The sequence below is a fragment of the Heptranchias perlo genome, chromosome 34 (genome assembly GCF_035084215.1).
Source record: "Heptranchias perlo isolate sHepPer1 chromosome 34, sHepPer1.hap1, whole genome shotgun sequence".
Lineage (NCBI taxonomy): Eukaryota > Metazoa > Chordata > Chondrichthyes > Hexanchiformes > Hexanchidae > Heptranchias > Heptranchias perlo.
The window spans coordinates 30,912,689-30,940,111 of record NC_090358.1 but is presented as its reverse complement, the minus strand read 5'-3'; the positions used below and the strand labels follow the sequence as shown (position 1 = coordinate 30,940,111).

The following is a 27,423-nucleotide window of genomic DNA, read 5'->3' as shown; positions in this document are numbered from 1 at the left end:
TTCACATTTTCTCACATACTCCATCTACCAAATTTTTGCCCACTCACTTAACCATCTATATCCCTTTGCAGACTCTTCACAACTTACTTTCCTACCTACCTTTGTGTCATCGGCAAATTTAGCAACCATACATTCGGTCCCTTCATCCAAGTCATTGATATAGATTGTAAATAGTTGAGGCCCAAGCACTGATCCCTGTAGCACTCCACTCATTACATCTTGTCAACCTGAAAATGACCCATTTATGCCTGCTCTCTGTTTCCTGTTAGCTAACCAATCCTTTATCCATGCTAATATGTTACCCCCTACACCATGAGCTCTTATTTTGTGTAGTAGCCTTTGATGTGGCACCTTGTTAAAAGCCTTCTGGAAATCCAAGTGCACCATATCCACAAGATCCCCTTTATCCATGTTGCTTGTTACTTCCTCAAAGAACTTTACTCTGGGCCAAAGGCAGGTATATGGAGTTTGATCACAGATTAGCCATGATCTTATCAAATGGCGGAGCAGGCATGAGGGGCTGAATGGCCTACTCCTGTTCCTATGTTCCTAACATGATTTCCATTTCACAAAGCCGTGTTGACTCTGCCTGATGGCATTGAGATTTTCTATGTGCCCTGCTATAACCTTAATAATCGATTCGAGCATTTTCCCTATGACAGATGTTAAACTAACTGGCCTGTAGTTTCCTGCTTTCTGTCTCCCTCCTTTCTTGAATAGAGGAGTTGCATTCACTATTTTCCAATCTGCTGGGACCCTTCCAGAATAGAGGGAATTTTGGAAAATTAATACCAATGCATCTACTATCTCTGCAGCCACTTCTTTTAAGACCCTAGGATGAAGTCTGTCAGGACCTGGGGACTTGTTAGCTTTTAGTTCTAATAATTTTTTCAGAACCCTTTCCCTGGTGATTGTAAATGTTTTAAGTTCCTCCCTTCCTTTCACCTCTTGATTCATAATTATTTCTGGCATATTATTATGTGAAGACGGACGCAAAATATCTGTTCAGTTTATCCGCCATTTCCTTATTCTCCATTATTAATTCCCCAGACTCGCTCTCTAGAGGACCAACGCTCACTTTACTTACTTTTCCTTTTTAAATACCTGTAGAAACTCTTACTATCTGTTTTTATATTTCTAGCTAGCTTTCTCTCGTACCCTAATTTCTCCCTCCTTATTATTCTTTTAGTCATTCTTTACTGTTTTTTATATTCTGTCCAATCTTCTGACCTGCCGCTAATCTTCGTGGAATTGTCTGCTTTTTCTTTCAATTTGATGCTATCTTTAACTTCCTTAGCTAGCCACAGATGGTGCGTCCTTCCCCTAGAGTCTTTCTTTCTCAGTGGAATGTATCTTTGCAGACATAAGCTTCTATTTTTTGCCATATCTTACCCTGTCATCCAGGGGGCTCTTGATTTGGGAGCCCCACCCTTTTTCTTTGTGGGAACATGTTTGTTCTGAACCCTCACTATCTCTCCCTTGAATGCCTCCCACTGCTCTGACACTAATTTACCTTCAAGTTGCTGTTTCCAGTCCACTTTTGCTAAATCACTTCGTTTAGTAAAATTTGCCTTTCCCCAATTGAGAACTTTTACTCCTGCTCTATTTTTGTCCTTTTCCATAACTCTGCTAAATCTAACTGAATTATGATCACTACCAGCAAAATGCTCTCCCACTGATACTCCTTCCACCTGCCCAGCTTCATTCCCGAAAAATAAATCCAGAATTGTCCCCCATCTTGTTGGGCTTGCTGCGTACTGGCTAAAAAAGTTGTCCTGGAGGCAGTTTAAGAACTTTGCGCCGTCTATACCTTTTACACTGGTATCCCAGTTAATATTAGGGTAGTTGAAATCCCCTACTATTACTGCCCTATTGTTCTTAGAAGAGCAAATATGTAGCCAAATTTCTATCTCCTTCTGACTGTTTGGGGGTCTATGGTACACTCCCAGTAGTGTGATTGCCCCTTTTTTGTTCTTTAGCTCAACCCATATGACCTCATTTGATACCTCTAACATATCATCCCTCCTCACAGCTGTAATTGTTTCTTTAACCAATATTGCCACCCCTCCCCTCCTTTTATCCCCCTCTCTATCTCGCCTGAAAACCCTGTAACCAGGAACGTTGAGCTGCCATTTCTGCCGCTCTTTAAGCCATGTTTCAGTAATAGCTAAGATATCATACTGCTACCTGTCTATTTGTGCCCTCAGCTCATCTGCCTTATTCACTAGACTCCTTGCATTGAGGTATATACCATTAAGCACTGCCAAACTCCTTTGTTGTCTATTTTCTAACCTTCGTTTCCTCTGCCTTCCAAACTCGCTTGCTAACTTTTTATCTTCCATTTTCAGCTCTGCTTCTCTCCCTTCTGAATCCACGCTCAGGTTCCCATCCCCCTGCCAAGCTAGTTTAAACCTCTCCAATAGCACTAGCAAACCTCCCCATGAGGATATTGGTCCCGGTCCTGTTGAGGTGCAACCCATCCGGCCTGTACAGGTCCCACCTCCCCCAGAACTGGTCCCAATGCCCCAGGAATCTAAAGCCCTCCCTCCTGCACCATCTCTCCAGCCACGCATTCATCTGCTCTATCCTCCTATTTCTATACTCACTAGCACGTGGCACCGGGAGTAATCCAGAGATTACTACCTTTTGAGGTTCTGCTTATTAATTTCTTTCCTAGCTCCTTAAAATCTGCCTGCTGGACCTCATCTCTCTTCCTCCCTATGTTGATGCTACCAATATTTTTTTTTGTTTGTTCATGGGATGTGGGCATCGCTGGCAAGGCCAGCATTTATTGCCCATCCCTAATTGCCCTTGAGAAGGTGGTGGTGAGCCACCGCTGCAGTCCGTGTGGTGAAGGTTCTCCCACAGTGCTGTTAGGTAGGGAATTCCAGGATTTTGAATATGGGCCACGACCTCTGGCTGTTCACCTTCCCTCAGGATGTCACCCTGGTGCCAGGGTCATATCCTTGACCATGGCACCAGGGATGCAACATACCATCATGGAAGCACATCTGCGGCCACAGAAACACCTGTCTGTTTCCCTAACTATAGAATCCCCTATCACTATTGTTTTCTTGACCACCTTTCTCCTCCCCTTCTGTACAGCTGAGCCATCCATGGTGCTGTGGACATAGCTCTGGCTGCACTCCTCAGAGGAACCCTCTCCCTCACCAGTACTGGTTAAAGAGTGAGATGCGCTTGGGGTCTCCAGTATTACCTTCCTGGCCCTCCTTGTCTGTCTGGTGTTCACCCAGTCCCTCTCTGCCTGCACTCTCTTAAGCTGCAGGGTGACCACCTCTTGAAATGTGCTATCCACATAGCTCTCAGCCTCGCGGATGCACTGCAGTGACACCAGCTGCTGCTTCAGCTCCGAAACCCAGAGCTCGAGCTCCTCCAGCTGGCGACTCTTCCTGCACCTGTGGTTGTCCAGGAAGCAGGAAACATCCTGGAGTTCCCACATGGCACAGGATATGCATTTGATGAGACCGAGGTGCCCTGCCATGCCTCGATTTATTAGATTACCAACTCAACTTAACAGAAATAAACTAAAGGGTTTAAAAAAAACACTCACCAGCTATTCACCAATCAGTTCCGTCCCTTGTGCTGATATCACTTTAGGAGTTTTTTTCTTTGTTTTTGTTTTGTATGCCTCTCACCGCCTCTGCTCTTTATCCCCGCTCTGAGCTCTCTGCTCCAGCCACTGGTCTGTGGCCTCTCACCGCCTCTGCTCTTTATCCCCGCTCTGAGCTCTCTGCTCTAGCCACTGGTCTGTGGCCTCTCACCGCCTCTGCTCTTTATCCCCGCTCTGGGCTCTCTGCTCTTGCTGCTGCTCTCGTGCTGGTCTGGTTTGAGAGACAATAACAAGGTTACACAGGGGATGTGTTCAGCTGGACTTCCAGCAAGCATTTGCTAAATGGTCACATAAGAAATTGGTTGAGAAAATTGGAGCTCATAACACAAAAGGGAGAGGGTTTGGATAAGTTGATGGCTGAAAGGCACACAGCAAAGGATTGCAGTAAACACGTGTTTTCTCTGAGCGGCAGGCAGTGACTAGTGGGGTGCTCAGCGATTAGTGTTGGGATCACTTTTGTTCACCATATGTTTTCTGAACTTTTCTGAAGGGTGGATATCAAAACTTGGTAATGATGCCAAACTGCCAGGAATGCAGGATGATATAAATAGGCTAGCCGAATGGGCAGATAAATGGCAGGTGCAATTTAATACAGAAAAATGCGAGGTAAGATAGTTTGAGAACAAGAAGAAAGAATGGAAATATCCCTCAAAGGGTGAATTTTTCCGCACAGTGGAAGAGACCATTTGAAAAAACAAATGGGATTTTAGGGCTTATACTGAGATGGTCTGAATACAAAAGCAAAGAAGTCACAATAAATCTGCACAAAGTAATGGCTGGGCCACTTCTGGGATACTTTGTGCAATTTTGGGCTCCTCATTATTGGAGAAAGATAATAGTCTGGATAATCTTTTTATTTATCAAATCAAAGAAGTAGCACAACCCTTTACATGCAGCGCCCGTGAGACTGGTGCCGATTGTAACTCATGTGCAGAGGACTCGTCAGCAAGTCGTAAGTGTCGTCTTGACTGCTCACGCTAGCCTGAGCAAGACAGGGTCGAAGTCCCCAAGGAATGTCATTGTTATAGGGTTAATCATTTGCCCTAACGTGATGCTATTATGTCCGCGTCCTACCTACGTCCAGTTAAATACATGTGTACGTTAGCCGACTATGTCACCGCGTAAAGTGACGCTCGTTAGGAAATCCCTTTCAATACACTTGCGCAACACTATCTGTTTCCTGTTCATTGTTCTCTCTATCTGAGTAACCGTGGATATCAGTTCTGACCTTCCCTTCTTATCTCTCTCCAGTACATTCATAACTAGCTCTATTCATACTGAGCCCCTACAGTCTTCTAACTATCTGGCTCTTCAACCGCTACATTTCTTATCTCTTCCCACGAACTGTTGATGAAATTAATGCCTGCTGTACTCCAGATCTGACCTTGTACTTCTTGCAATTACTGCAGAATTAGTCTTAAATATGTGTGTGTATCTTATTTTATATAAAGAAAAGCTGACTATGGCTATTCTACCGGGTACTCCTGTACTTGCGCTCAGTCCTGGCATTAGCAGTTCGCAGGACATGTACCGTCTCATCAAGTATTGATATCTGATTTATGTGCTGCCGACATTCATTACTCTAGCTGGGCTTAGTGAACCCCAGCAATGGGAGATGCTTAATAAAATAGAACATTCTGGAAATGCACAGCAGCTCAGTCAGCTACTGAGGGAGAAACATGGACTAACCTAACTTCTTTGAAATACCGAGTGATCTCTACATGGCGAGCATAGTTTATCTCAGATTTCCAACGTTTGTAGTTTTTAATCTTTGAGATGCTTAAAGAATGGAGGGGGATGAGTATCATGGAATGTACAGCACAGGAGGAGGCCAATCGGCCCATCGTGCCTATGCTGGCTCTTTGAAAGCTATCCAATTAGTCCCATTCCCCTGCTTTTTCCCCAAAGCCCTGTAAATACTTTCCCTTCAAGTATTTATCTAATTCCCTTTTGAAAGTTACTATTGAATCTGTGTTCACCACCCTTTCAGGCAGTGCATTCCAGATCATAACAACTCACTGTGTTTAAAAAAAAAATGTTTCCTCATGTTGCCTCTGGCTCTTTTGCCAATCGCCATAAATCTGGGTCCTCTGGTTACCGACCCTTCTGTCACTGGAAACAGTTTCTCCTTATTTACGCAGTCAAAACTGTTCATGATTTTGAACACCTCTATTAAATCTTCCTTTAACCTTCTCTGTTCTAAGGAGAACAACCCCAGCTTCTCCAGTCTCTCCACATAAGTCCTGCATCCCTGGTACCATTCTAGTAAATCTCTTCTGCGCCCTCGCTAAGGCCTTGACATCCTTCCTAAAGTGTGGTGCCAGAATTGAACACAATACTCCAACTGAGGCCTAACCAGTGTAATATAAAGGTTTAGCATAACTTCCTTGCTTTTGTACTCAAAGCCTCTATTAATAAAGCCCAGGATTCCATATGCTTTTTTAACAGCCTTCTCAACTTACACTGCCACCTTCAAAGATTTGAGTATGTGTACCCCCAAGTCTCTGTTCCTGTATCCCCTTTAAAATTGTACCATTTCGTTTATATTGCCTCGCCTCATTCTTCCTACCAAAATGTATCACTCCACACTTCTCTGCGTTAAATTTCATCTGCCATGTGTCTGTCCATTGTCGTCCTAATACTGACCCCTGGGGAACACCACTGTAAACTTCTCTCCAGTCTGAAAAACAACCGTTCACCACTACTCTCTGCTTTCTGTCCCTTAACCAATTTTGTATCCACACTGCCACTGTCCCTTTAATCACATGGGCTTTAATTTTGCTAACAAGTGTATTATGTGGTACTTTATCAAATTCCTTTTGAAAGTCCATATTCACAACATCAACCCTCTCCGTTACTTCATCAAAGAACTCAATCATTTAACATATCCGTGCTGACTTTTATTTATTAGCCTATACTTTTCCAAGTGCCAATTAATTTTTTCCTGGATTATTGTCTCTGAAAGTTTCCCCACCACCGACGTTAGGCTGACTGGCCTGTAATTGTCGGGTTTATCCCTCTCCCCTTTTTTGAACTGGGGTGTAACAGTTGCAATCCTCCAGTCCTCCAGCACCGCCCCCATATCTAAGGAGGATTGGAAGATTGTGGCCAGAGCCTCCGCAATTTCCACCCTTACTTCCCTCAGTAACCGAGGATGCATCCAATCTGGACCAGGTGATTTTTCTACTTTGAGTACTGCCAATCTTTTAAGTACCTCCTCTTTATCTATTTTTGTCCTATCCAGTATCCCTCCCACCTCCTCCTTTACTGCAACAATGGCAGCATCCTCTTCTCTAGTGAAGACCAATGCGAAGTATTCATTTAGTACCTCAGCCGTGCCCTCTGCGTCCACATGAAGATCTCTTTTTCTTTCCCCCTAATCGGTCCCACCCTTCCTTCGACCACTCTTTTACTATTTATGTTTATAAAAGATTTTTGGTTTCCCTTTTATGTTAGTCGCTAATCTACGGGGATAGCACGTTACTGGAGGTGGTCACCTCGCAGCTTAGGAGAGTGCAGGCAAAGAGGGACTGGGTGACCGCCAGACAGACCAGGAGGACCAGGCAGGTAGTGCAGGAGTGCCCTGAGTGCATCTCACTCTCGAACCGGTAATACTGGTGAGGGAGAGGATTCCTTTGGGGAGCACAGCGAGAGCCAAGTCCACAGCACCATGGATGGCTCAGCTGTACGGGGGATTGGGGGGTGGGGGGGGGGGGGGGGAGGGGAGGGGAGGGGAGGGAGGAGGAAGGTCAGGAGAGCAATAGTGAAAGGGGATTCAATAGTTAGGGGAACAGTCAGGCATTTCTGCGGCCACAGATGTGATTACAGGATGGTATGTTGCCTCCCTGGTGCCAGGGTCAAGGATGTCATCTAGCGGCTGCAGAAGATTGAGGGGGGAGGCCAGAGGTCGTGATCAATCGGTACCAATGAAAAAGGTAGAAAGAGGGATGAGGTCCTGCAGGCAGATATTAGGGAGCTCAGAAAGAGATTAATAAGCAGGACTCCAAAGATAGTAATCTCCAGATTACTTCTAGTGCCACGCGCTAGTGAGTATAGAAATAGGAGGATAGAGCAGATGAATGCGTAGCTGGAGAAATGGTGCAAGAGGGAGGGCTTTAGATTCCTGGGGCATTGGGACTGGTTCTGGGGGATGAGGGACCTGTACAGGCCGGACAGATTGCATCTCAACAGGGTCGGAACCAATATCCTCGCGGGGAGGTTTGCTAATACAGTCGGGGAGGGTTTAAACTAGCTTGGCAGGGGGATGGGCATTTTGGTGGTGATCATAATTCAGTTAGATTTAGCATAGTTATGGAAAAGGACAAAGATAGAACAGGAGTAAAAGCTCTAAATTGCAGAAAGGCAATCTTTATTAAGCTGAGAAGTGATTTAGCAAAAGTAAACTGGAAACAGCTACTTGAAGGTAAATCAGTTTCAGAAATTGGGAAGCATTCAAGGGAGAGATAGTGAGGGTTCAGAGCAAATATGTTCCCACAAAGAAAAAGGGTGGCCTAATCTAGAGCCCCCTGGATGTCAAGGAGCATACAGGGTAAGATAAGGCAAAAAAGGGAAGCTTATGTCAGACACCGAGAACTCAATACTGCAGAAAGACAAGAGGAGTACAGAAAGGCAGGGGTGAAATTAAAAAGGTTAGGAAAGCAAAGAGAGGGCATGAAAAAATACTGGCAAGTAAAATCAAGGAAAATCTAAAGATGTTTTATAAATACATAAAGAGCAAGAGTAAGGAAAGAATAGGGCCTATTAGAGACCAAAAAGGTAAACTGTGTGGAGGCGGAAGATGTGGGTACGGTTCTTAAACTTTGCGTCTGTCTTCACAAAAGTGGGGGATGATGCACACATTGTAGTTGAGGAGGAGTGTGCAGTATTGGACGGGATAAACATAGTGAAGGAGGAAATATTAAGGGGCTGAGCACCTTTGAAAGTAGATAAATCACCAAGCCTGGATGAAATGTATCCCAGGCTATTAAGAGAAGCAAGGGAGGAAATAGCAGGGGCTCTGAGCATCATTTTCCAATCCTCCCTGGCTACAGGCGTGGTGCCGGAGGATTGGAGGACTGCTAATGTTGTACTGTTATTTAAAAATAGAGAAAAGGATAGACCGAGTAATTATATAGGCCAGTCAGTCTCGCCTTGGTGGTGAGCAAATTATCGGAAACAATTCTGAAGGACAGTATTAATCGTCCTTTAGAAAGGCACGGATTAATCAAGGACAGGCAGCATGGATTTGTTAAGGAAACGTTGTGTCTGACTAACTTGATTGAATTTTTTGAGGAGGTGACAAGGAGGGTCGATGAGGGTGTAGCGTATTTGATGTGGTCTACATGGATTTTAGCAAGGCTTTTGACAAGGTCGCATGTGACCGACTGGTCAGAAAAATAAAAGCCCATGGGATCCAAGGGAAAGTGGCTAATTGGATCCAAAATTGGCTCAGTGGCAGGAAGCAAAGGGTAATGGTCGACAGGTGTTTTTGTGACTGGAAGGCTATTTCCAGTGGGGTTCCACAGGGTTTAGTACTAGGTTCCTTGCTTTTTGTGGTGTATGTAAATGATTTGGACTTAAATGTAAGGGGCATGATTAAGAAGTTTGCAGATGATACAAAAATTGGCCATGTGGTTGATAGTGAGGAGGAAAGCTGTAGACTGCAGGAAGATATCAATGGACTGGTCAGGTGCGCAGAAAAGTGGCAAATGGAATTCAATCAGGAGAAGTGTGAGGTAATGCATTTGGGGAGAGCAAACAAGGCAAGGGAATACACAATAAATGGGAGGATACTGAGAGGTGTAGAGGAACAGAGGGACCTTGAAGTGCATGTCCACAGTTCCCTGAAGGTAGCAGGACAGGTAGATAAAGTGGTTAAGAAGGCATACGGGATACTTTCCTTTATTAGCTGAGGCATAGCATATAAGAGCAGAGAGGTTATGTTAGAACTGTGTAAAACACTAGATAGACCACAGCTTGAGTACTGTGTACAGTTCTGGTCACCACATTACAGGACAGATGTGATTGCACTAGAGAGGGTGCAGAGGAGATTTACGAGGATGTTGCCAGGACTGGAGAATTTTAGCCATGAGAAAAGATTGGATAGGCTGGGGTTGTTTTTTTTGGGAACAGAGGAGGCTGAGGGGAGATTTAATTGAGGTGTATAAAGTTATTAGGGGCCTAGATAGAGTGGATAGGGAGGACCTATTTGCCTTAGCAGAGGGGTCAGTGACCAGGAGGCATAGATTTAGAGTAATTGGTAGAAAGATCAGAGGGGAGCTGAGGAGAAATGTTTTCACCCAGTGGGTGGTCTAGGTCTAGAACTCACTGCCTGAAAGGGTGGTAGAGGCTGAATCCCTCAATTTATTTAAAAAGTGCTTGGATGTGCATTTGAAGTGCCGTAACCTACAGGGCTACAGACCAAGTGCTGGAAAGTGGGATTAAGCTGGATAGCTCTTTTATGGCAGGCACAGACATAATGGGCCAAATGGCCTCCTTCTGTGCTGTAACTTTCTATGATTCTGTACTCTCTCTTTGCCCCTCTTACTTTTTTAGATCTCCCTTGGTAAACCTGGTTCTCTACTGTATTATGAACTTTACATTAGTCATAAGCCTCCTTTTTCTGTTTCATTTTAATCTCTATATCTTTAATCATTCAGGGAGCTCTAGCTTTGGATGCCCTGCCTTTTGCCCCTCGTAGGGATGTGTCTACTCTGTACCCGAACCAGCTCCTCCTTGAAGGCCTCCCATTGTTCAATTACTGTTTTGTCTACCAATTTTTGATTCCAGTTCACTTGGGCAAGATCCCTTTTTAACTCTCCTCCAGTTAAATATTTTCACATTTGATTGTTCCTTGACTTTTTCCATTAGTAATATAAATCTAATATTATGATCACTGTTCCCCAAATGCCCCCCCCCCCACCCACTGAAACATGCTCCACCTGCCCCACTTCATTCCCCAGAACTAAATCCAGCGCTGCTTCCTTCCTCGTTTGGCTGGAAACACATTGTTCAAGAAAGTTCTCTTGTACACATTTCAGAAATTCGTCCCCCTCTTTGCCATTTGCACTGTACCATTTACTATCCCATTCTATATCGGGATAATTGAAGTCCCCCATTATCACTACTCTATAGTTCTTGCATCCTTCTGTAATTTACCTACAAATTTGCTTCTCTATTTCCTTTCCACTATTTGGTGGCCTATAGTGTACACCCAGGAGCATAATAGCTCCTATATTCCTTAATTCTAACCAAATAGATTCTTTCACCCCTCAACAACATCCCTTTCCTATAATAGTTTCTCTGACCAATACTGACCAATTGTAAGAGGTGTTGATGAAAACATAAAATTACAAAGCGATATTGATAGATTAGGTGAATGGGCAAAACTGTGGCAAATGGAATTCAATGTAGACAAATGTGAGGTCATCCACTTTGGATCAAAAAAGGATAGAACAGGGTACTTTCTAAATGGTGAAAAGTTAAAAACAGTGGATGTCAAAAGGGACTTAGGGGTTCAGATACATAGATCATTGAAGTGTCATGAACAGGTGCAGAATATAATCAATAAGGCTAATGGAATGCTGGCCTTTATATCTGGAGTACAAGGGGGCAGAAGTTATGCTGCAGCTATACAAAACCCTGGTTAGACCGCACCTGGAGTACTGTGAGCAATTCTGGGCACCGCACCTTTGGAAGGACATATTGGCCTTGGATGGAGTGCAGCGTAGGTTTACTAGAATGATACCCGGACTTCAAGGGTTAAGTTATGGGAAGAGATTACACAAATTGGGGTTGTATTCTCTTAGAGTTTCGAAGGTTAAGGGGTGATCCGATCAAAGTTTATAAGATATTAAGGGGAAGAGATAGGGTGGATAGAGAGAAACTATTTCCGCTGGTTGGGGATTCTAGGAGTAGGGGGCACAGTCTAAAAATTAGAGCCAGACCTTTCAGGAGCGAGATTAGAAAACATTTCTACACACAAAGGGTTGTAGAAGTTTGGAACTCTTCCGCAAACGGCAATTGATGCTAGCTCAATTGCTAAATTTAAATCTGAGATAGATAGCTTTTTGGCAACCAAGGGTATAAAAGGGATATGGGCTAAAGGCGGGTATGTGGAGTTCGATCACAGATCAGCCATGATCTTATCAAATGGCGGAGCAGGCACGAGGGGCTGAATGGCCTACTCCTGTTCCTATGTTCCTACTGCCATTCCCTTCTTTCTTTCCTTCCCTACCTTTCCTGAATAACTTGTAGCCAGGAATATTAAGCACTGTCATCCCCTGCTTTGAGCCAGGTCTCTGTTATTGCCACTATATCATAGTTCCATGTGACAACTTGAGCCTGCAGCTCACCAACCTTATGCTACATGCACTCCAAACTCATCTTCGATTATCTCGCATTTGCCCCCTGTCTGATCCCTCCTAGTTCTGAACTATTCTTTGCTCTCGTGCTATTTGTCTCTCCCAGTCCTCTGTGCAGCTTGTTTCGGACCAAGAGCTGGAAAGTGGGATTAGGCTAGATAGCTCTTTTTCGCCCAGCACAGACATGATGGGCTGAATGGCCTCCTTCCGTGCAGTAAATGTCTATGATTCTCCTCTCTCTAATGTTTCATCCTGGTGCTCACCCTCCTGCCAAATTATTTTAAACCCTCCCCCACAGCACTAGTTAACCTCCCCGCGAGGACATTGGTTCCTGCCCATCTTGAACAGATCCCTCCTGCCCTGGAACGGGTCCCAATGCCCTAGGAATCTGAAGCCTCTCTCCTGCACCATTTCTCCGACCACGCATTAACCTGTATTATCCTACTATTCCTATACTCACTAGCGCGTGGCACTGGGAGTAATCCAGAGATCACTACCTTTTGAGGTCCTGCTTTTTAATTTCCTCCCTAGCTCCTGAAACTCTGACTGCAGGACCTCAATCCCTTTTCCTTCCTATGTCATTGGTTCCCACATGGACCACGACTTCTGACTGTTCCCCTTCCCCCCTCAAAATATTCTGCACCCTCTCAGCGATGTCCTTTACTCTGGCACCAGGGAGGCAACACACCATGCAGGACTCGCATTGGCAGTTGCAGAGTCGGAGGAGGAGGTTTGACTGGAGGGGAATGAGTGGGAGGATGTTCTTGATTGGATCAATGAATAGATGTGGACGCGTAGGAGGAAGTTCTAGATCAACTGGGGAACAGATGGAAAACGTTGTTGAAACGTATTTTTAACTACGAGCGTTCTTGTAAATGGGACCTCTTTTACTGGAGTTCAAAGATATAATTGTGTAAATATCATGAGCAGCGTCCTATTCAAGCACTGTTTACAGCTCATGGCTGCTTAAAGGAGCTATTCACCATGGTAGCAGTTATGTGATTTAAGTATTTGTGCTGCTCTGTATTCATGTTTAGCTCAGATTCTTTTATGAAGTGAAGCCTGTGGCATTGTTTATTTGCTCCATAGTGACACACCTTACCAACAGCTTGATTGTTTTGAGAAGACACATACTTGGCACCAAAAGGTTCAAAGCAGAACTTATGAACATATGAAAATGATCATCAAATAAAGACCAGCTAGTCAATCAAACTTGTCCCATATAGTCGTGCTGTGATTGGGCGTCATGACCCCAGTGCTCCCACCCACCCACCATGACCATGTATTCTCCTGAGAGGCACAATCCAGACCAAAAAAACTGCCGCCAATTCAGAGTAGAAGAATTCTGGGAAACCCTCTCTCCAACTACCAAAAGCAGTCAAAACGAGTTGCAGGTGAACGTGAGGCGCATCATCCAACATCCTGCCTCCCGTTTGTACACAGATATCAGTCTCAGCCACAAACTCATTCAGCTCCCTTTTGAATATTTGCAGTGAATTTGCATTACTACAAGAGCTGGCAACTTGTTCCAGAAGTCAGTGATCCTCTACGAAAGGAAATCCCCTTGATGCCTAACATTGTTCTGTGTTTATGTAACTATGCTTATTGTCACAACCAAGGGCTTTTAAACTAGGTATCAATCTAGTGACCTTCCTCTGGACCTTTTCTAGGACCACTATGTCATGCACCTTGTGAAGGGACCAAAACTGGACACCATATTCTAGTTGAGACCTCACCAAGGACATTAGGGTGTTTTTTGTTTGATATTGGATTGTCCTCTCAATCCATCCCAGTACTCCATTAACCTTACTATAGCCTCTCGGCACTGATCGTGAACCTTTAGAGACCCGTGCATTATAACACCCAGGTCTCTTTCCCACTCAACAGACTTTAGCTTGGAGCTATGCAAACTTGGCTTTAGCCCTACCCACGTGCTTAACACTACATTAATCTACATTAAATATCTTCTACCAGACGTGGACCCATTGCAACTTGATCTGATTTTTCTCATCCAAGTTTCTAACACCAGCACAAATCATCATGTCATCTGTGGCAGTTCCCACAATGCCTTCATCCAGAATTAAGCACTGTTTTTGGTTGTTTGGAGTCTGTATCTAGTTTAGGTTTTGAATAACTTGCTTTTAATTTTCTTCCATGTTACAGATAATAGTGGATGATGATGACAGTAAAGTCTGGTCCCTTTATGATGCAGGGCCCAGAAACATAAGGTGCCCGGTTATATTTCTCCCCCCTGTCAGTGGAACTGCAGATGTGTTTTTCCAGCAGATTTTGGCCCTAACTGGATGGGGTTACAGAGTTATCTCCGTAAGTACAGGAATCTTAGAAGAGAACTTAGTTACTTTTTTCCTAATTACCATTTAACCACAGATTAAAATTCTTGGCTTTGATGTTAATTCTGCCATACCAAAGAATTAATATTTTAACAAACTTAAAGGGGACTTTCACTACAGAACTTGGGGTATAAAATGTCATCTAAATAATAGTAATATGTGACTTTTCATTCCAACAACAACATTTACCTGAAGTTCGTCTTATTACTGAACTAGTAATGTTGAATTTCCTCTAATTGTAGCCTTTCGTGTTTAGGTGTAGTAAGATATGAAAACAAGGAATGTAATTACTTGGTAATCTTGATCTAACACTCAACCACTTAATGTTATTCCTTATCTAATCCCAATTACAATGTTCTGTTTGTAATCATCATGCTAATTGGTAACCTAGCAAGTGCCTTCCATGGGTGGTGTGTTGATATTTTGCAATAATGAGATTAAAATGGTTCAAACTGTTCTCTTTGTCTTCATGTCACACTTGTCCTGACTCTCTTTCCCCCGCTCCCCCCCCCCCCCCCCCCCCCCATCAGTTCCGTCTCCCTGTGCAGATGGTCACTCACTTCTCTCTTTCTACATTATCCCGGTGTCCTGAACTGTCTGGCACCATCTCTCAGGTGACACATTCTGGAGAGTACGATCCGTAAACCCCTCCCCCGCTCTGCTGCCGAGTGAGGCCAGTTGCTGCTCAAGTACAGAGTCCCCAGTTCCAGGGACTCAAATATCCGATACTTAGCACAAATGTGGTGCCCCTGAATACACTGAGGGTCCACACTGCCCCCCCCCCCGTATCGCACATCACGAGGATTCCCTGCACCCTCACCTCCGTGTTTAACTTACAAAAGGAGACAGGGTTAACGTGAACTCCCACCACCAGTTAACTCTCGTTGGAATCAAATGAGCCAGAACAACTGAAGTGAAATAAATTCAACTTAAATGACAATAAAATAAATAAATGAAATGTCCCAATTACTCCTGCTGAGGCTAAACTCCACACGGTCATTCTCTGACTTTTTGCACTCCATTGGGCATTAAATATAAAAGCAAGGAAGTGATGTTGGAATTTGTACAATACATTGCTTATGGCTACTGTTGGAGTATTATGTGTACCTCCCCATTATAGGAAGGATATTAGAGCCAGGGAAAGGCAGCAGTGAATTCGGACTAGAATGATCCCTGGAATAAAGTTACATTTCGGAAGAAACCCCGGAAAAATTAGGACTTTTTTTATACTGGAGCAGAGGTTAAAGGTTATCCGTTAAAGGTTTTGAAAGTCATGAAAGGTCTTGAGAGGGTATATAATGACAGATTGTTTCTGCTGGTTGGTGAATCAGTATAAAGACACAAACTGAGGATTATTATTAGACAATGAAGAGGGAAGCTAAAGGGTTATTAGCACATGGAATACTTTAGGAGCTATTGAGGCAGAGACTAATAAATTTCAACATGAAATTGGATAGGTGTTTGAAAAGGAAGAATATAAAAGATGCAGAGGAAGGGCAGGGAAATAAGATTAGATGGCTCCAGTTGAAGAGCTAGTAACAGCGCAGGGGTGAATGGTCTCCTTTTGTGCTGTAAATTCTATGGCTTGCACATATTTCTTTGAACTGCACACAAGATCTGTTTTATTATTTTTAAATATCTCACAGCTACAGTATCCAGTTTACTGGGACCTCCTTGAATTTTGTGATGGATTCAGGAAACTTTTAGATCATCTACAGCTGGATAAGGTCAGTACCAGTAACCATGGAGTTTGTGTCAGCTTCATTAGGTTACTAAACATATTTGGTTGGATACATAGAGTCATAGAGTTATACAGCACGGATAGAGGCCCTTCGGCCCATCGTGTCCGCGCCGGCCATCAAGCCCAGTCTAATCTAATCCCATATTCCAGCATTTGGTCCGTAGCCTTGTATGCTATGGCATTTCAAGTGCTCATCCAAATGCTTCTTGAATGTTGTGAGGGTTCCTGCCTCCACAACCCTCTCAGGCAGTGAGTTCCAGACTCCAACCACCCTCTGGGTGAAAAAGTTCTTTCTCAAATCCCCTCTAAACCTCCCGCCTTTTACCTTGAATCTATGCCCCCTTGTTATAGAACCCTCAACGAAGGGAAAAAGCTCCTTAGTATCCATCCTATCTATGCCCCTCATAATTTTGTACACCTCAATCATGTCCCCCCTCAGCCTCCTCTGTTCCAAGGAAAACAAACCCAATCTTCCCAGTCTCTCTTCATAGCTGCAGCGCTCCAGCCCTGGTAACATCCTGGTGAATCTCCTCTGCACCCTCTCCAAAGCGATCACATCCTTCCTGTAGTGCGGCGACCAGAACTGCACACAGTACTCCAGCTGTGGCCTAACCAGTGTTTTATACAGCTCCATCATAACCTCCTTGCTCTTATATTCTATGCCTCGGCTAATAAAGGCAAGTATCCCATATGCCTTCTTTACCACCTTATCTACCTGTTCCGCCGCCTTCAGGGATCTGTGAATTTGCACACCAAGATCCCTCTGACCCTCTGTCTTGCCTAGGGTCCTCCCATTCATTGTGTATTCCCTTGCCTTGTTAGTCCCTCCAAAGTGCATCACCTCGCACTTTTCCGGGTTAAATTCCATTTGCCACTGTTCCGCCCATCTGACCAACCCATCTATATCGTCCTGCAGACTGAGGCTATCCTCCTCGCTATTTACCACCCTACCAATTTTTGTATCATCAGCGAACTTACTGATCATACCTTTTACATTCATATCCAAGTCGTTAATGTAGACCACAAACAGCAAGGGCCCCAGCACAGATCCCTGTGGTACCCCACTGGCCACAGGCTTCCAGTCACAAAAACAACCTTCGACCATCACCCTCTGCCTTCTGCCACTAAGCCAGTTTTGTATCCAAAGTGCCAAGGCACCCTGGACTCCATGGGCTCGTACCTTCTTGACCTGTGCGGGACTTTATCGAAGGCCTTACTGAAATCCATGTATACCACATCCACTGCGTTACCCTCATCCACACGCCTAGTCACCCCCTCAAAAAATTCAATCAAATTAGTCAGCCATGTTGACTATCCCTGATTAATTCTTGCTTCTCCAAGTGGAGACTAATTTTGTCCTTCAGAATTTTTTCTAATAATTTTCCTACCACTGATGTTAGGCTCACTGGCCTGTAGTTCCCCGGTTTTTCCCTACTCTCCTTCTTGAATAATGGTACTACATTAGCGGTTCTCCAGTCCTCTGGCACATCCCCTGTGGCCAGAGAGGTTCTGAATATATGTGTTAGAGCCCCCGCAATCTCCTCCTTTGCCTCACACAGTAGCCTGGGATACATTTCGTCCGGGCCTGGGGATTTATCCATTTTTAGGCCTGCTAAAACCGCCAATACCTCCTCCCGCTTGATGTTAATATGTTCGAGTATATCACAGTCCCCCTGTCGTATTTCTCTGTCTACATCGTCCTTCTCCATAGTGAAAACAGATGCAAAAAATTCATTTAGAACCCCTCCTACATCTGCCGGCTCCACACTTTTGTCCCTAATGGGCCCTATTTTTTCCCTAGTTATCCTCTTACCCTTAATATACTTATAAAACATCTTAGGATTTTCCTTTATTTTGCTCGCCAGAGTTTTTTCATGGCCCCTCCTTGATCTCCTAATTTCCTTTTTAAGTATCCCCCTGCACTTTTTGTACTCCTCTAGGGCTTCCTCCGTCCTTAGCCTTTTGTATCTGCCAAAAGTCCTCCTTTTTTTCCTAATCCATTCTCGTATATCCCCTGACATCCAAGGTTCCCTGGAGTTCTTGGAACCACCCTTGACCTTTACGGGAACATGTTGCCATTGTATGGTCTCAATCTCCCTTCTGAAAGACTCCCATTGCTCCGATGCGGATTTTCCTACAAGCAGCTGATCCCAGTCCATTTTGGCCAGATCCTGCCTTATCCTATTAAAATCGGCCTTCCCCCAATTTAGAACCTTTATTTCCGGCCCCTCCCTGTCCTTTTCCATGACCACCTTAAATCTCACTGAATTATGGTCACTGTCACCAAAGTGCTCACCTACTAGCACTTCTTCCACTTGGCCGGACTCATTCCCTAGAATTAGGTCCAGTACCGCCCCCTCTCTTGTAGGACTTTCTACATGCTGGCTCAAAAAGCTCTCCTGGATGCACATTAAGAATTTTGTACCCTCTAAGCCTTTTGATAAAATCAGGTAGAATGGAATTCCTTTGAAAAGGTAAATTATAGAAGTTGACTTTCAATGTCAAAATAGCCACAATTCCTTAATAAACTAACACCCGCCAAATCTGACTTGTGTAGGTTCACATTTTTGGTGCTTCTTTGGGAGGATTTTTGGCGCAGAAGTTTGCAGAATATGCGCACAAATCACCCAGAGTTCATTCTCTCATCCTATGTAACTCGTTCAGTGACACATCTATCTTCAACCAATCTTGGACTGCCAGCAGGTAAGACGTTAATGTTTTAAAGAATTTATCTTGCTAATATCACTTACTTCTCATAACCATCTCAAGGAACCCATTTGGATAGGGTAGAATTGTAGAATCTTGCATTCCCTCGAACGACTCTCGTTCTTCTCAAGGGCATTAGTTTACTCCCACTTTTCTGGAAGGAGCATCATTGGCAGCTCACCTGCTGATTGTAATCGAGCTGCAGATGCTTCTTAACTGGATTATCTGTGAGAATGGTGGGTGTATTGGCAAGACTGCTGCTATTCTGCGGCTGTGAAATTACCCCCCACCCCCCCACCCCCCCCCCGGTGGAAACACTTGCTTTGTCTGTTACCTCATTAAAAAACTTGGGAAATTTTAACAAAATGTATATGTGCTCAAAAGCTGGCCTCTGATTCTCAAGCCTCCCTTTCCATCATCTCCCTTAATCCCTTCTGGCCTATTTAGATTTGGATGACGAAGACCTTTCATTCCATTTGATCTCAATCTTACAGAATACCAACCCTACTGCCTGCCCATTATAGCATCAAACTGTTTCTTAAATGATTTCAGTGTCCTGCCTTCAAACGCCCTCTCATGGAAACTGTTCCAGCTGTCGAACTTTATGTAAAGGAATACCTTCTGAAACCTGTCCTAACCTTACCCTGTGCAGCCCTGAAGCTGTGCTCTCAGCATCGAATCTCAGAATAGTTCCAGCACAGAAGGACGCCATTCAGCTCATCGAGCTCTTTGTAAGAGCAATCCAGTTAGTCCCATTCCTCTGAAGCCCTCCAAATGTTTTCCCTTCAAGTATTTATCCAATTCCTTTTTGAAAGCCATGATTGAATCTGCTTTCAGCTTGTCCTGCTGCTTTGGTGAATCTGAGTGTATTTCTGGGTTCACTGGTGTCCAAGGTATGGCCTGTGGGCCAAATTTGCCATGGGGCTCATTTTACTTGTCCCCTTTTATTGTTTGTGCACGACCAAAGCTGCTTGCCTTGTGCATTAGAAAAGGCTATTTGGAGGTGCATTTAAACCAACCAGGAAGCAGCTTTTTAGCTCCAATGTGGAAACAGCTTGTAGCAGCCCTTGTGACCTTGGTCGTTCAGAGGTTGGACATATTTTTCATGCTGTAATCCCTGGATAATGGTGTCCAAGGGCACATTGGTGATGGGTGTGCCAGGAGTTGCAATGGCGTTTATAGCAGGGTATCGATAATGGCAGAGGTGGCATCAAAAAGCAGGGAGTGGGAGCAGTGTTTTGAAAGAATGATTGATTGGATAGAGAATGCAGTTGATGTGGTGTATACGGATTTTTAAACCTGTTTAGTAAGGTTTCTCGCAAGAGCTTTGTTACTTGAATTCTGGCACATAGTGCAGCAACCTGGTTGGAAGGATGGTTAACAGGATCAACGAATAAGGATAAATGGGGGTTGCTCGGATTGGAGAATGCATCCTCCACAAATAGCACTTCATTCAAAACTCACCATCCTATCCTTTGCTGCTCCTACTCCTCATGACGCCCATCCCCTCTAACCTGCATTGACTCCCTGATGCCTAATGCATTGGAGTTTAAAATCCTTATCCTCACCCCACCCTATCTCTGCCCCACCTTGTGTTATATCCCTCTCGCACCCTCCAACTCTCTGCATCTCCCCCTCCCTTCGTCCCAATCTTCAGCCGCATCACCCTTGTTCCAATGCAACTCCCTCGATAAATCCTTGTCCCTTTAAAAACCACCTGAAAATCCTGCTTTTCCGACCCGCTACCGGTCGCCTCTCCCACCATTGCTGGCCGACTGTTCCTTTTTCCCTTCTTTCCTCTTTCTTGCCCCCCACCCACCCGCTCCCATGATGACAGTTACTGTCATATGAACCTTGATCTGTTTCTGGGGGAAAAATCAGTAATTAGGTATACTAGAAGAGGAAATGGAACAATTTTTTTTTAGAGTTAACTAGAAAAAGAATTGGAGGTGGATCAGTCACTGTGCTGTTTGCTGCGTAATCAACTCTTGAAATAAGTTAGAGAGGAGAGAGCAGAGGCTCATGCCGCAACTCTTCAGTGCTTCTTAAATTGTTTAATGGAAGTGGAGGGGAGCCGATGCAATATTGTTGTTCAAGAAGAGAGGGAAAGGTAAACTGCGTAACTGTAGACTAGTCGGTCGTGGACAAACTCTTAACATCCAGAATTCAAGATAAAATTAGTGAGCGTTTAGTAATGCATGGTTTTGAAGGAGTGATCGGCTGGATAGATAAGGGATCACAGTAGATGTCGTGTATGGATTTTCAGAAGGTGTTCAAAAATTCACTCATGAGGAAATGTAGCAGCATGGAAAGTTGTTTGATGGACAGGAAACAGAGTTTGAGAAAAATGGATGATACTGGAAGTGGGTTCATCTTAGGGTTAGTGTTGGACCTACTTTTGTTCTTGGTGTGTACATAGATGATTTATTTGGGCTTTGATTTATAGGGAACACAGTTGCCATCATCCCAAGAACAAATTTTTAAAAATTGGATTCTGGCTTAAGGCAACCTCCGAGGACAGGCTGATAACCCAGCGCTGTGTGGAATGTTTTACTAACGCTGACATCCCACCCCCTTTTTTGTGCTCTTCTGAAAATATTAAATTTCTAGCCCTGTCCAAATGTAAGCCATGCTGCCCTTATACTGTATCCCTCCACTGTTGCTGCTGCTTCGAACTCTCCCACCACTCAGTCCTGACTCACATTTTTTTGAACTTTGACCCTTATTCTTTTTTCTGGTTTTCTCATTTAACATTTTGACATCACTTGCCCCTTCTACAACAGTTTAAAAAAAATATCTCATGACCTCAAAAGCCTCTTTGTCCCCAGGTGGTAATTTCATATTTATTTCAGCTGAGGTTTGTAATTCAGTTCCAACAGCTTTATTAACCCTGCTCTCCCTATCTGGTTTCAAGCATAGACTTCCCCCAACCCCTGCATATCTGTTTAAATCCTCCCCGCTCTATTTATCCTCTGCAAGGACACTGGTGCTCTTTTGGTTCCGATCAAGTGCGTACCTTCAGTACGACCTTCCCTTGTTCCAGAACTTACTCCAGTGCCCCAACGATATGAACCTTTCTCTGCAGCCATGCTAATCTTCCTTTCCTTAATCGATCTAGTGAAGGTCTTGTTTATCATCTAGTGTCTAACTCCTTAAACTCCTTCTGTAAGACTCGAAACATACTTCCATGTCACTTGGTTCCAACATAGACCATGACTCTTGGCTGCAACCCTTCCCTTCTTCAAAGTTTTTTCATCAGGTTCTGTGATATCCTTCACCCTGGTGTCAGGGAGACAGCATACCATTCAGGATGCCCGGTCATGACTGCAAGAAAAGCTCTTTGTTCCCTTGACTCTAGAATCTCCCCCTACTAGCACTGTGTGTTCTTGTGCGCAACCTGCCTCTCCTCATGCCTGGCGCATTGTGCCTGGCTCATACCACCTTCCTCTGATGTCATCTTGTCTGCCTCACATTTCTGACACAAGCATTAATTATAGAAATATTCCTCACTTATTAGTCTTTATCCTGTAGCTTCAGGTCAAATGATGTTTTCCCCAATAATGCACCCCTCCCCCAGCAGTGTGAGATTGTTCCAGTCTACCTATTTTAGGTCCTAGTTTCCAAACTGATTCTTGAGTTTGTCTGAACTACAATCGCTGTGTACTGGTTCAGTTACTTGAAGGATGTAGATCCTGATTGCATTAGATTACTCTAACCCTAATGACTCAAATGTTGGTGTCGAGGTGTATTTGAAGCATCTTCCTCCGTCGGGGAATGTTATTTTAGCACATCAACATACAGATAAACTGAGGGTTTGCATCTTCTACTCGCACCCACCTTTTTATATAGAAGAAACTTTACCTTTTGTGTCCACTTTAATGTAACTCGGGTCTACTTGAAACTCCACTGATGCAAAGGTGGCTTCTGCTCCATATTGACATCTCTTTTGATCAATGCACTTTCCACTCAAAATGTAGCCTGAATAGATGTCTGATTTAAAAACGGTGCATGGTTTTGTGGAAATTTAATAGAGGGTTACTTGTTGACGTCTTTCCCGTGGGAGAGAGAAAGTTGTGGTTGATTGGTATCTTCGAGGTGAAGGGAGCGGTGGGTGCTGGGTCTTGGTCTTTATCAGGGACTTGGTTTTAAGCCAGTAGCAAGGGAGTCCATGCATCCTGGTGCTTTCCTATCTTAGGATAGCCTCTGCATCGCCAGTTCTGATTAGTAGATGACCCACAGGTTCTTGGTCCACCTGTTTGCTTCACTCCTTACCTGAGCTAAGGGGGTTAAGGGTGGGAGCAAAGAAAAGAGGGGGAAAAGAGATAAGGTGAAATTTAGTGACCTTGACCAAGTCGAAGACAAAACCAGAGGTTCACCAATAATAAAGTGTATTGAATCATAGAATCTTACAGCGCAGAAAGAGGGCATTCAGCCCATCGTGCCTGTGCCATCTCTTTGAAAGAGCTGTCCAATTCATAGAATCATAGAAAATTTACGGAACAGGAGGAGACCATTCGGCCGAAAATGAGCCACCCGGCCTAATCCCATTTTCCAGCACTTGGTCCATAGCCCTGTAGGTCACGATACTTCAGGTGCACATCCACATACTTTATAAATGAGTTGAGGGTTTCTGCCTCTACCACCCTTTCAGGCAGCGAGTTCCAGACACCCACCACCCTCTGGGTGAAAAAAGATTTCCTGAGCTCCCCTCTAACCCTTCTCCCAATTACTTTAAATCTATGCCCCCTGCCCCTGCTGTAACCTTTCTATGATTCTATTGATCCCTCTGCTAAGGAAAATAGGTCCTCCCTATCCACTGTATCTAGGCCCCTCAAAATTTGGAAAACTTCAATTAATTTGCCCCTCAGCCTCCTCTGCCTCCAGCCTATCCAATCTTTCCTCAGAGCTAAAATTCTCCAGTCCTGGCAACATCCTCGTAAATCTCCTCTGCACCCTCTCTAGTGCAATCACATCTTTCCTGTAATGTGGTGACCAGAACTACGCAGTACTCAAGTTGTGGCCTAACTCGTGTTTTATACAGTTCTAGCATAACCTCCCTGCTCTGATATTCTATGCTTCAGCTAATAAAGGAAAGTTTCCCGTATGCCTTCTTAACCACCTTATCTACCTGTCCTGTTACCTTCAGGGATCTGTGAACATGCACTCCAAGGTCCCTTTGTTCCTCTACATCTCTCCGTATCCTCCCATTTATTGTGTACCCCCTTGCCTTGTTTGCCCTCCCCAAATGCATTACTGTAAGGAGTCGCACAACACCAGGTTATAGTCCAACAGCTTTATTTGAAATCACAAGCTTTCGGAGCTTTGCTCCTTCGTCAGGTGAGTGTAGGGTTCCGTAAAGGCACAGCATATATAGTCAGAGAACAATGCCTGGTGATTACAGTCATGATGTGGAGATGCCGGTGATGGACTGGGGTTGACAATTGTAAACAATTGTAAACATTTACCTGAGGAAGGAGGAAGCCTCCGAAAGCTTGTGAATTTAAAATAAAATTGCTGGACTATAACTTGGTGTTGTAAAATTGTTTACAATGGTGATTACAGATAATCTTTCCAACTGCCCGTTATCAGACCTCGGCAGAGAGATAATCACAGCAATCAAATGAGTGGATGGTGTTCAGACAGGTTAGTCAGCGAAACATTCCATCCAAGAATACTGAATACACAAGGGGTCAAATCACAAAGACAGAGAGAGAGAGAGACCAGAAAGACACACAGACAGACAGAGAGAGAGAGAGAATGACCAGTTGTATTAAAAACATAAATTTTTTTCGCTGGTGGGGTTACGTGTAGCGTGACATGAACCCAAGATCTCGGTTGAGACCATCCTTGATTACTCTGTGCCTTTCAAAGTAATGGTTTATTCTGTCCCTCAGAATTGATTCCAATAATTTGCCCTCGAGGTTAGACTGACTGGCCTGTAATTATTCGGTCTTTCCCTCGCTCCCTTTTTAAACAACGGTACAACATTAGCAGTTCTTCAATCCTCCGGCACCACGCCTGTATCCTGTGAGGATTGGAAAATAATGATCAGAGTCTCCGCTATTTCCTTCCTTGCTTCTTTTAACAGCCTGGGATACATTTCATCCGGGCCTGGCGATTTATCCACTTTCAAAGATGCTAAACCCCTTAACTTCTCTCACCATGTTTATCCCATCCAATATTTTACTCATACTCTCTTCTGTTCCTTAATTCTAACCAAATAGATTCAGTCTTTGAACCCACTAGTATATCGTCCCTCTGGAGAACAGTAATATTATCCTTGATCAATACTGCCACCCCACCTCCTTTTTTTTCCTTCCCTACCCCTCCTGAGTACATTGTAGCCAGGAATGTTTCGTTTCTATTCCTGCCCATGTTTAAGCCAGGTTTTCCGTTATAGCCATTATATCATAACCCCATGTGGCAACTTGTGCCTGGAGCTCACCAACCTTATTTATAACACTCCTCACATTAACACACATGCATTCCAACACCATGCGAGTCGGTTTTGCTTTTTTTTCCTCCATCTAATTCCTGTTCTTTCTACACTATTCTTTGTTCTGTTGCTGTTTGCCCCTCCTAGTTTTCTATACACCTTGTCTCTCCTCTCTGCTGCTGCTACCTGGTGCCCCTCCTCCTGCCCCACAGCACTAGTTAACCTCCTCGCAAGGACATTGGTCCCAGCCCTGTTCAGGTGCAACTCGTCCGGCTTGTACAGGACCCTCCTGCCCAGAAATGGTCCCATATGTTACCTGTGGAGAAAGAGGGAGGCTGAACACACGCGCACGTAGAGAGAGACAGACAGACAGACAGACAGTGGGAGATTAGTAACACAGTTATGAGAGATTATTTTCCTTAATTTTTGTTCTTGAGCAATGCCTCGGAGATCGGCTCGAATTAGGACAAGTGATTTATTGCAGCAAAGGTGCACCGTATGTGTGTGTAAATCAGACGCTTCCCGTCTGCCGTAGGCCGATCAGACGCTGCCCGTCTGCCAATCAGTATGGTTTCCTATCAGACTGTGGCTCGGGCTGTTCACCAAAAGTTGAATTTATTGCCCCCCGCACCCGGCCGATCAGGCTCTGCCTCCCCCCTCCCCCCGGCCGCAGGCCGATCGGGCTCTGCCCCCCCCCCTCTCCCGCAGGCCGATCAGGCTCTGCCCCCAATCCCCCAAACACAGCAGGCTGATCGGGCTCTGCCACCCTGTCGATCAACATAGTTTCTTATCGGACTTTGGCTCGGGCTGTTAACCAAAAAATATATTTTTTGAACAGCAAACAGGTAAATGAACAGGACAAACAGGATATTAACAAACATTACTTTTCACTTCAATATCAACAAAGGTGCCATGCATCCGCTGACTGCACCATTGACCCTTGAAGCAGCTCACTATTTACGTAATATCCCAGTGCAAAGGGAAATAAAAACTTACATCTTGTAACCAAACCAGGTGGTTAGAAAATCACAGGATGCTAAACAGCACTTGCCCAACACAAATACAGCATCCAATGCCCGAGAACAACCCCACAGGATGAGTGGAATGGCTTTAGTCGGCACTGTCGGAGGGTCAGTGCTGAGGGAGCGCTGCACTGTCGGAGGGTCGGTGCTGAGGGGGCGCTGCACTGTCGGAGGGTCGGTGCTGAGGGAGACCTGCGCTGTCGGAGGGTCAGTGCTGAGGGGGCGCTGCACTGACGGAGGGTCAGTGCTGAGGGGGCGCTGCACTGACGGAGGGTCATAGAATCATAGAAGTTACAACATGGAAACAGGCCCTTCGGCCCAACATGTCCATGTCGCCCAGTTTATACCACTAAGCTAGTCCCAATTGCCTGCACTTGGCCCATATCCCTCGATACCCATCTTCCCCATGTAACTGTCCAAATGCTTTTTAAAAGACAAAATTGTACCCGCCTCTACTACTGCCTCTGGCAGCTCGTTCCAGACACTCACCACCCTTTGAGTGAAAAAATTGCCCCTCTGGATCCTTTTGTATCTCTCCCCTCTCACCTTAAATCTGTGCCCCCTCGTTATAGACTCCCCTACCTTTGGGAAAAGATTTTGACTATCGACCTTATCTATGCCCCTCATTATTTTATAGACTTCTATAAGATCACCCCTTAACCTCCTACTCTCCAGGGAATAAAGTCCCAGTCTGTCTAACCTCTCCCTGTAAGTCAAACCATCAAGTCCCGGTAGCATCCTAGTAAATCTTTTCTGCACTCTTTCTAGTTTAATAATATCCTTTCTATAATAGGGTGACCAGAACTGTACACAGTACTCCAAGTGTGGCCTCACCAATGCCCTGTACAACTTCAACAAGACATCCCAACTCCTGCATTCAATGTTCTGACCAATGAAACCAAGCATGCTGAATGCCTTCTTCACCACCCTATCCACCTGTGACTCCACTTTCAAGGAGCTATGAATCTGTACTCCTAGATCTCTTTGTTCTATAACTCTCCCCAACGCCCTACCATTAACGGAGTAGGTCCTGGCCCGATTCGATCTACCAAAATGCATCACCTCACATTTATCTAAATTAAACTCCATCTGCCATTCATCGGCCCACTGGCCCAATTTATCAAGATCCCGTTGCAATCCTAGATAACCTTCTTCACTGTCCACAATGCCACC

General features: G+C 44.5%; 1 protein-coding gene across 4 annotated transcripts in view; it reads left to right on the top strand.

Moving 5' to 3' along the window:
• spg21 (SPG21 abhydrolase domain containing, maspardin) overlaps positions 1–27,423 on the top strand; it is an 80,489-nt gene that overhangs the window by 22,598 nt on the left and 30,468 nt on the right. For 3 of the 4 annotated variants that reach the window (XM_067971660.1, XM_067971662.1, XM_067971661.1), the window contains 3 exons: positions 14,158–14,319; positions 15,992–16,072; positions 18,644–18,789. In XM_067971660.1, the coding sequence (XP_067827761.1) occupies positions 14,158–14,319; positions 15,992–16,072; positions 18,644–18,789 (389 nt within the window). The remainder of the gene's footprint in view (positions 1–14,157; positions 14,320–15,991; positions 16,073–18,643; positions 18,790–27,423) is intronic. The other variant, XM_067971663.1, reaches the window with a different exon arrangement.